This window comes from Somniosus microcephalus, chromosome 7, assembly GCF_052327205.1.
Source record: "Somniosus microcephalus isolate GS21.2 chromosome 7, FLI_Smic_1.0, whole genome shotgun sequence".
Classification (NCBI taxonomy): Eukaryota; Metazoa; Chordata; class Chondrichthyes; order Squaliformes; family Somniosidae; genus Somniosus; species Somniosus microcephalus.
The window spans coordinates 265,505,291-265,516,032 of NC_140993.1; the positions used below are offsets into that span (position 1 = coordinate 265,505,291).

Here is a 10,742-nt window from a genome sequence, read left to right on the forward strand (position 1 = left end):
TTGCCGGTTAACAGAGATTTCCGGGGGGTTTTTTAGGTGCCGGTAAATCGAGAGTTTCCTGATATTTACTTTGGAGTATTGCAGGCTTATAGGGGAGGTGATTGAATTTTTTAAAAATGAAGCGATTGGATTTGGTCAGTTTGAATAGGTTGCTTGAGATGGATAGGAATGATTGAGAGTATGTCTATAAAATTGTTAGGCCAAGAGATAGCTTAGATGCCAAGAAGTATTTCTCTTTGCAGTCAGAGCTCTCTGGAATACATGACTGAAGCATGTGATGAGTTAGGGGACGTTAACACTCCTTTAAAAGGCAGCTTGACACGGTCTTGAGAGAAGAGAACACTTCTAGTTAGAGAGGGTAAGTTGCTAGTTAGCTGGGAGCTGCTTGATCACTGAGACTCTGAGGGGAATTTTCCAGAGTTTTTCCTGAATTGGCCAGTAGTTTTTATCCCCTATAAAACAATAGTAAAATACTGCGGATGCTGGAAATCTGAAATAAAAACAGGAAATGCTGGAAATACTCAGCAGGTCAGGCAGCATCTGCAGAGAGAGAAACGAGCTAACGTTTCAGGTCTGTGACCTTTCATCAGAACATGTTAGAGATCAACAACTTTTAAGCAGATATTCAGCCTGTCCTTTGCTCTGGAGCAAGGTATAAAATGGAATTTGGCTCTTCAATATCCTGTCCACAATGGATTTCATCCTCCCAAGCATAACAAGATCACAGTTTTACCAGGGATCCTCGATTGTTCCATATTTATCATACTCCTGGGTGTCCTGGTTTGAGGGCTACATCAGGATCAACACAATGGGATACATGTAAATATCCACCCTGGAAATGGAGCTGTAACATCAGTGGAGAAGCAGAAAGAGGTGGATGTAGAGGAATTAGCAGAGTGGCAAACTGGGACACAGGTCGCACTGGGCAGATTAAGAGATGAATGAGCAGATTTGGATAGAAGCTAATTCAGAGTGAAACGTAGACACTGAGTAAAGTTAGGAAAGAGTCATCAAGTTCCATGAATTATGGGCAAATATAAAATGAAATGAGGTAAGGAAGAAAATATGGAAAATCTACCCCCAAAAAACATTGTAGACAGTTGAGAGATTTCAACTTTTGTAAGCCTACTTTACGTGCTGGAAAGAAGCCTCTTTCACTCCCACTTGGAGTACTGTGAACAGTTCTGGTCTCCATATTATAAAAAGGAGGAGAGGGTGCAAAAACGATTACAAGGATGATACCAGAACTGAGAGATTATACCTATCGGGAAAGGATGAGCAACCTGGATTTCTCCTCTCATGAAAAGAGAAGGCTGAGGGGTGACCTAATAGAGGTCTTTAAAATTACGAAAGGTTTTGATAGAGTAGGCACAGACGCTTGTGGGGAAGAGCAAAACTAGAGGCCATCAATATAAAATAGTCACCAAGAAATCAAATAGGGAATTCAGAAGAAACTTCTTTACCCAGAGAGTGGTGAGAATGTGGAACTCACTACCACAGGGAGTGTTTGAGATGAATAGTATAGATGCATTTAAGGGAAAGCTAGATAAACACATGAGGGAGAAGGGAATAGAGAGTTATGCTGATAGCTAGATGAATGTAAGAAATCACACAACAGGTTATAGTCCAACAGCTTTATTTGAAATCACAAGCTTTCGGAGCGCTGCTCCTTCGTCAGGTGAAGTGGAGAGATGCATAAAGACACAGCTTATATAGTCAGAGAATAATGTCAGATGTTTACAGGTAATCTTTCTAACTGCCATTTATCACACCTCGGCAGAGAGATAATCACAGCAATCAAAGGTGTAAATGGTGTCCAAACAGGTCAGTCAGGAAAACATTACATCAAAGAGCAATGAGGTGGGGTCACAAGGGGTCAAATGTTGCAGATGCTGGGGTCTGTATGAAAAACAAAAAAACAGACAAAAAACATTTTTTTTTGCTGGAAATCACAGCAGGTCCGGCCGCAACTGTGTGGAGATTTCAAATAAAGCTGTTCGACTATAACCTGGTGTTGTGTGATTTCTTACATTTGTCCACCCCAGTCCAACACCGGCATCTCCACACGATAGCTAGATGAGCTAAGATGGGAGGAACGAGTGGAGCATAAACGCCGGCATGGACTGGTTGGGTCAAATGGCCTGTTTCTGTTCTGTATATTCTATGTAATTGGACCCCTACAAGGATTGTTACTGACGAATAAAGGTTTGAAGGGCTGTGAAAGTTTGTTGTACTCCCCATTTCATAATTGTGCAAATTGAACCTTGTTTGGTTGTTACACGGTTAATGGTGGATGTGGAGGAAAGGACCTATTTTCTCATGCGGATTTATAAACTGCATACCTAATGTATTTTTAGTTTTGAGACGGTGACAGTTATTAACAAGCTGGAGCTAAATATGTCTGAAAGGCCACTGAATGCATATGGTAGTCATTTTGCACTTGTTCTGATTGCTACATCAGTCCTGCAACAGCTGGTTAGCTGAACAGTGTTCATAACCTTTGACACAGTGCGAAGACCCTTCTGTATATTGTAAATTTTACTGAAATGAGCAGTTTTCCTTGGCTTAACAAGTCAAGCTTCTCCTGTGAGGTATTACCTTAATTCATGCAGTGTGTTACTGCTTACTGGTCAGAACAATATTGACTGGGTGTAGTGGAAAGGTTAGGGTTGTTTATGGCATTCTGTTAAAAAGTACCAGCTCATAACTAACATGGACGCATGCCATAAGAATTTCCTTACAGCCCAGAACTGAAATTTGGAACTAGTTTGGCACACATTTGTTGAGAAATTGGAAATATTGTGCATTACGTACTGTTAACTGTTTATCTGTTGTAGATGTTGATTCTACTGTGAAAGACTTTACACTTATTTCAGTGAGTCTCATTTCCAATCGAATTTGATTTAATTTCTATCCGTGTTGGAGATTGAAAGTAGTGGAGTGACACAGATTGTTGGCGTTATCCTCTGTTTTGGCGTGGTAACATACAGCGTCCCACCTACTTCCCCTTGTACTGAGTGCCTTCAAAAACACTTCCACCATCAGATGAAGCTCTGGGCATACTTGGCCAAGAGGGGGAATTTGGAGGCCAGGCCACTATTGAGATGCCTTCAGGTGTCCCACTGTATGATGGAGAGCTGAGAAATTTTGCCTAGTGAGTGGCTTTCCTTTTTTGTTGTTGCAGTTTTTCCTGTTCTGGAGCTCAGTCCCCAGCCGCTTTTCCCCTTGCCTCTGTAGAATTGTTCATAGTGAGCCGTGCAACCAAAATCTGCGAGTCTATGTAGCCTGCGGAGTGCGTTTTCCGACCAGCTTATTATAAATGTGCACTGTACAAGTCGGTAATATTTGAGCTGAAATTTATTCCTTGTTTTTCCTTTTACTTTGAGAAAACAGTGACATCACAATAAATACAATGGCCCATAAATTCCGTTCCCTACCGGTATGTACGTGCTGTGTACTCACCCGTAGGGCCAACGGAAGTGCCGGTTTTAGGCATGCATTGCGCATGCGCTGAAAACCGGAATACCTGGGATACACAAGCACTGCACACCAAGAATTTAGGGAGCTAGGTGAAGGATTAAAGAGCAGGACCTCAAGGGTTGTAATCTCTGGATTACTCCCGGTGCCACGTGCTAGTGAGTATAGGAATGGGAGGATAGAACAGATGAATGCGTGGCTAAAGGGATGGTGCAGGAGGGAGGGCTTTAGTTTCCTGGATCACTGGGTCTGCTTCTGGGACAGGTGGGACTTGTACAAGTCGGACGGTTTACACCTGAACCAGAGGGGAACCAATATCCTTGCGGGGAGGTTTGCTAGCACTGCTGGGGGGGGGTTTAAACTAACTCGGCAGGGGGGTGGGATACAGAGTGGGGCTATAGCAGGGGGTGATGTACAGCCAAATACGGAGGAAAAAACAAGTCAGCAGGGAAGGCGGAGCAAAGTTGTGAAGGCAAAAGGGAATATGGCAGGGCTGGAAGGCATTTATTTTAATGCAAGGAGTCTTGCAAATAAGGTGGATGAACTGAAGTTGTTGAACACATGGGAGTACGATATTGTTGCTATCACGGAGACATGGTTGAGGGAGAGTCAGGACTGGCAGCTGAATATTCCGGGGTATAGAATCTTCAGGCGAGACAGAGGGGGGTGTAAAAGGGGAGGGGGTGTTGCAATATTAATTAAGGAGTCAATTACTGCTGTAAGGAGGGATGATATATTAGCGGGTTCCTCTAATGAGGCCATATGGGTAGAACTTAAAAACAAAAAGGGGTCAAGCACTTTGCTGGGAGTGTACTATAGGCCCCCAAACAGTCAGGGGGAGATAGAGGAACAGATATGTAGGCAAATCTCAGAAAAGTGTGAAAATAATAGGGTAATAGGGGCCTTGGCGCGTTGGATCCTAAACTGGCTGAGTGGCAGGAGGCAGAAGGTGATGGTCGAAGGTTGCTTTTGTGACTGGAAGCCTGTGTCCAGTGGGGTACCTCAGGGATCGGTGCTGGGTCCCTTGCTGTTTGTGATCTACATTAATGATTTGGATGAGAATGTAAAGGGTATGATCAGTAAGTTCACGGATGACACGAAAATTGGTGGGGTGGTAAATTGCGAGGAGGAAAGCCTCAGGCTACAGGATGATATTAACGGGTTGGTCAGATGGGCGGAAAAGTGGCAAATGGAATTTAACCCTGAAAAGTGCGAGGTGATGCATTTTGGACGGACAAATAAGGCAAGGGAATACACAATGAGTGGTAGGACCCTAGGAAGTACAGAGGGTCAGAGGGACCTTGGTGTACATGTACATAGATCCCTGAAGGCAGCGGAACAGGTAGATAAGGTGGTTAAAAAGGCATATGGGATACTTGCCTTCATTAGCAGAGGCATAGAATATAAGAGCAGGGAGGTTATGATGGAGCTGTACAAAACGCTGGTGAGGCCACAGCTGGAGTACTGTGTGCAGTTCTGGTCGCCTCACTATAGGAAGGATGTGATTGCTTTGGAGAGGGTACAGAGGAGATTCACCAGGATGTTACCTGGGATGGAGCGCCTCAGCTATGAAGAAAGACTAAACAGGCTGGGGTTGTTTTCCTTGGAGCAAAGGAGGCTGAGGGGGGACCTGATTGAGGTGTACAAAATGATGAGGGGCATAGATAGGGTAGATAAAGAGGAACTTTTCCCCTTAGTAGGGGGGTCAATAACAAGGGGGCATAGATTCAGGGTAAGGGGCAGGAGATTTAGAGGGGATTTGAGGAGGAACTTTTTCACCCAGAGGGTGGTTGGAAGCTGGAACTCAATGCCTGAAAGGGTGGTAGAGGCAGGAACCCTCACAACATTCAAGAAGCATTTAGATGGGCACTTGAAATGCCATTGCATACAAGGCTATGGACCAAATGCTGGAAAATGGGGTTAGACTGGACAGGGATTGATGGACGGCGCAGACACGATGGGCCGAAGGGCCTCTTTCTGCGCTGTAAAACTCTATGACTCTATGACCAGCAGTTTGAAGAGGCACAGCAACGGAATTCTGCACCTCCCGGGAGCCCTCCGGTCCAGGCGGAGATCTTTCCAAATCGCAGCCCTCCGCCCGCGGGAGGGCTGCGCACGGAATTTCTGGGCCCTTATTGAATCGAGGATTTGTACACCGAGTGGCACCCAGATGCCATTAATAGAAATTTTATTGGAATACATTGTGTGATTTTAGGCTCTCTGTTGATGTCCATTGCATCTGTTTGTTTCAAGCTGCTTTTATACTGTTTTCGCTCCAGTTCTGGGTGCCAACTGTTCAGTTTGCTCTCTGCCGTCCAGTAGCAGATTGGTCTACCTAGATTTACCCGGGTTTCCGAGTCTGCTGCAAAGGGTAGAAAGCCAGGTTTAACGGAATAAATGGCAGCAGCCTGGACTCTTGGAACTGCAGATGCTGGAAATCTGAAATAAAAACAGAAAATGCTGGAAATACTCAGCAGGTCAGGCAGCATCTGTGGAGCGAGAGAGAAACATGGTTAACGTTTCAGGTCGATGACCTTTCATCAGAACTGGAAAAAGTTAGAGATGTAACAGATTTTAAGCAAGTGCAGGGGTGGGGAAAGGGGTGGTGGGGGGGGGGGAAGGAAAGGACAAAAGGGAAGGTCTCTGCTGGGGTGGGAGGCAGGAGTGACTAAATGACAAAAAGGATGATATTGACAGATTAAGTGAATGGGAAAAACTGTGGCAAATGGATTTCAGTGTAAGCAAATCCACTTTGAGCCCAAAAAGGATAGAACAGGGGACTTTCTAAATGGTGAAAAACTAAAAACACTGGCGGTTCAAAGAGACTCGGGGGTCCAGGTACATAGATCATTAAAATGTCATGAACTGGTACAGAAAATAATCAAAAATTATTTTGCTTTTGAAAAGGGAACATCTCTTGCTAATGGAATGTTGGCCTTTATATCTAGAGGACTAGAATACAAGGGGGTAGAAGTTATGCTGCAGCTATACAAAACCCCGGTTAGACCACACCTGGAGCACTGTGAGCAGTTCTGGGCATCACACCTTAGGAAGGATATATTGGCCTTGGAGGGAGTGCAGCGTAGGTTTACCAGAATGATACCCGGGCTTCAAGGGTTAAGTTACGAGGAGCGATTACACAAACTAGGGTTGTATTCCCTAGAATTTAGAAGATTAAGGGGTGTTCTGATCGAAGTTTAAGATATTAAGGGGAACAGATAGGGTAGATAGAGAGAAACCATTTCTGCTGGGGATTCTAGGACTAGGGGGCAGAGTCTAAAAATTAGAGCCAGGCCTTTCAGGAGTGAAACTAGAAAATTCTTCTACACACAAAGGGTGGTAGAAGTTTGGAACTCTCTTCCACAAATGGCAATTGATGCTAGATCAATTGTTAATTTTAAATGAGATTGATAGCTTTTTGTTAACCAAAGGTATTAAGGGATCTGGGCCAAAGGTGGGTATATGGAGTTAGGTCGCAGATCAGCCATGATCTCATTGAATGGCGGAACAGGCTCAAGGGTCTACTCCTATTCCTATTTTCCTATGATAGTACTGTACAAAGCAAAAGGAAATGGTAATGGGACAAGTAGAGAAACAAAAGATGAGTCTAGAAGAGGTGTAAATGAGAATGGCAGAATCATCAACAGCTGCTATGTGGAAAAATTAGGGGCAGAGGTTATAGTCTGAAACTGTTGAACTCGATGAGTCCAGAAGGCTGTAAAGTGCCTAATCGAAAGATGAGGTGCTGTTCCTCGAGCTTACGTTGAGCTCGTTGGAATAGTGTAAGAGGCCGAGGTCAGAGGTGTCAGAGTGGGAGTGGAGCGGAGAATTAAAGTGACAAGCGACCAGAAGCTCGGGGTCATGCTTACGGACTGAACGGAGGTGTTCCGCAAGAATGTAGAGGAGATTGCATCGTGAGCAGCGAATACAGTATACTAAATGACCAGAAGTACAAGTAAATCGCTGTTTCACCTGGAAGGGGTGTTTGGGGCCCTGGACAGTGGGAAGGGAGGAGGTAAAAGGGCAGGTGTTGCATCTCCTGCGCTTGCATGGGAAGGTGCTGGTGGAAGGGGAGAGGGTGTTGGGGGTAATTGAGGAGTGGACCAAGGTGTCAAGGTGGGAGCGGTCCCTTCGGAATGCTGAAAGGGGAGGGGAGATGTGTTTGGTGGTGGAATCACGCTGGGGGTGGAGGATGATCCGTTGAATGTGGAGGTTGGTGGGGTGAAAGGTGAGGACAAGGGAAGTGCAGGAAATGGAACAGACACGGTTGAGGGCCATGTCAACCATGGTAGAGGGGAATCCTCGGTTGAGGAAAAAGACATATCGGAAGCACTAGCATCGTCAGAACAGATGCGATGGAGACCAGAAACTGGGAGAATAGAATAGAGTCCTTGCAGGAAGCAGGGTGGGAGGAAGTGTAGTCCAGGTAGCTGTGGAAGTCAGTGGACTTATAGGGGATGTTTGTCGATAGCCTATCTCCAGAAATGGAGACTGAAGAGTCGGAGATTGACCATGTGAAGGTGAGGGAATGGTGGAAATTGGAAGCAAAGTGAATGAAATTTTCTAGTTCAGGGCAAGAGCAGGAAACGGCACTGATACAGTAATCAGTGTACCAGAAAAAGAGGCGAGGGAGGGGACCTGAGCAGGACTGGAACAAAGAATGTTCCACATATCTGACGAAAAGGCAGGCATAGCTAGCATCCATGCGGGTTCCCAAAGCAACACCTTTAATTTGGAGGAAGTGAGTGGAGTCAAAGGAGAAGTTGTTCAGTGTGAGAACAAGTTCGGCCGGGCAGAGGAGGATGGTGGTGGATGGGGACTGGTCGGGCCTCTGTTCAAGGAAGAAGCGGAGCGCCCTCAGGCCTCCTGGTGGGGGATGGAGGTGTAGAGAGATTGGATGTCCATGGTGAAAAGGTGACGGTTGGAAACTGGAAACTGTTAAAGTGGCGGAGGGCGTCAGAAGAGTCGCGGATGTAGGTAGGACTGGACAAGGGGTGAAAAAATAGAGTCGAGAAAGGAAGAAATCAGTTCTGTGGGGCAAGAACAGGCTGAAACGATGGGTCTACCAGAGCAGTCTGTTTGTGGATCTTGGGAAGGAGATAGAAGCGGGCTGTGTGGGGTTGGGAAACTGAGGTTGGCGACCGTGGAGGGAAGATCTTCAGAGGAGATGAGGTCAGTGACAGTCTTGGAAACGAGAGCTTGATGTTCGGTAGTGGGTTCATGGTCCAGGGGGAGGTAGAAGGATGTGTCAGAGAGTTGCCGTTCAGCCTCCGCAAGGGAGAGGTCGGTTCACCAAACAACAACAGCGCCACTCTTGTCAGCAGGTTTAATGACAATGTTGGGGTTGGATCTGAGAGAACGGAGTGCTGCAAGTTCAGAGAGAGATAGATTGGAGTGAGTGAGGGGAGCAGAGAAATTGAGACACTCTGCCCTCAGTCTCTTACACTGTTCCAACAAAGCTCGAGGAACAGCACCTCATCTGTCGATTAGGCACTTTACAGCCTTCTGGACTCAACATCGAGTTCGACAATTTCAGACCTCTGCCCCTTTTTTCACATGGCAGCTGTTAATGATTCTGCCATTTCAATTTACACTTCTTCCAGACTCATCTTTTGTCATTTAATCACTCCTGCTGTCCACCTCATCACAGACCTTTTGTTCTTTCCTCTCTTCCGCCTCCCCCCCCTCCACCCACCTTGCCCTGCCCTTGCTTAAAATCTGTTACAGCTCTATAACGTGTTCCAGTTTTGACGAAAGGTCATCGACCTGAAACGTTAACTTTTTCTCTCTCCACAGGCGTTCCCTTTACCTCAGGCAAGGGAACATACACAAGTTGGATAAGGTGGTTTCCATTGATGGACAAGATCTTTCGAAAATAAACTTTGCCCAGATTAAAATTATTAACTAGTATGTTTGCAAGCACCCTATTCTGCCAGATCCGTTGAATCATAGCCTCCAGTGTTGGGGAGAACTTTGCCATCTAAATTTGGACTATACAAGGACAGAAGTTTTATTAATTCTCCACTTTGGCGAGATTACCTTGCATCTGCTTTGTCGTATTGTGTGTAACTTTTCTTGGAAATATTGCTTCATTGAGGGGGGGGAAAACTCATATTTTTTTGGGGAGGGCAATATTCTTTGGGGTTATAGTCCAGTTTGTGCGCGCAGTCTGGCCATTTCCGTAATAATTCGCAGAATGCATTTTTAAGGGTTACTATGGAGTCGAGATACAGATCAGCCATGATCTGATTAAATGGCGGATACATGCTTGAGGGGCTGAATGGCCTCCTCCTGCTCAGAGGTGAAGAAGCCATGGCCTCCGAGTGTGCCTTGGGTAAAAATGTACCATTACCACCCGAGTCTCCCATTGCAGCAGGACTCTGCGGAGGAGTTTGGGTTTTGTTCATAAGCTGTAGAAAGTTACAATGTTTTGAGTTCCCATTTTAGGAGGCTGACGCAAAGAAAATAATGAACTGAAACAGTGTGATGAAGTTCACCTAATTGCTCTTGAAACACTTCCGACACTCAGTAATTTAGTTGTTTATGGGCATCTGGTTCTTGGAACACTGAGATGCTATTCTAAGCAGACAGCGTAATGGCTGTTCAGCTTTAATCAGGGTACAGATTTCCTTATTCAGCAAACTACAGCCGGAGTATAGAAGTGTTACAGACAAGATCTTAAACTCTGAATACATTCAGTTAATAAGATGCCAACACTTAACATGTGCTAAATAACCCTTCTGTGTTTTTCCTAATGGATTTGATTTGACTTTTGTTTTGCAGGCTCCCAACTGGACCACTGCAGACTCTGGCTTTTACTGAAGATAATTACAGAAACGTGTGCAGATTGAAGATCCGATCAGTCCTGGTTTGTCAGACCAAATGACGTTCATCTTTGTAACGATTCATTTTTTTTAACTACATAGATCGGTAGATAAAATAAAATGTCAACTTTAAAATAAAAAAAAATTACAATCTTTTGATTTTTTATTTAAGGGTTATTTATAGTTCTGTCAAAATCTGTATCACTCAATAAAAACTGTTCTTGTACCGTATTAGGATTTCAAGGGAAATTGGTCTGTTCTCTTGTAATAAGTGAGTGGTGTTCTACAGTGAGAAGCTGATTGTAAATGCTGATACATTGTACCCTGCCTTCTTCATTGAGAGTTTGTAAAATGTGTTTGCATCCAGGGCAAGTGCTGTGTGCAGACTGCATGATGTGCTGCACTTAAAACTATGGCATATAAACAGGAATTGAGGAGCAA

General features: G+C 44.9%; 1 protein-coding gene across 1 annotated transcript in view; it reads left to right on the top strand.

Moving 5' to 3' along the window:
- LOC147115297 (eukaryotic translation initiation factor 3 subunit E) overlaps window positions 1–10,454 on the top strand; it is a 178,107-nt gene extending 167,653 nt beyond the window's left edge. The window contains exon 13 of the mRNA XM_085993719.1: window positions 10,261–10,454. Coding sequence (XP_085849845.1) covers window positions 10,261–10,299 — 39 coding nt within the window. The 3' untranslated portion in view covers window positions 10,300–10,454. The remainder of the gene's footprint in view (window positions 1–10,260) is intronic.
- Window positions 10,455–10,742: the final 288 nt, after the last annotated feature.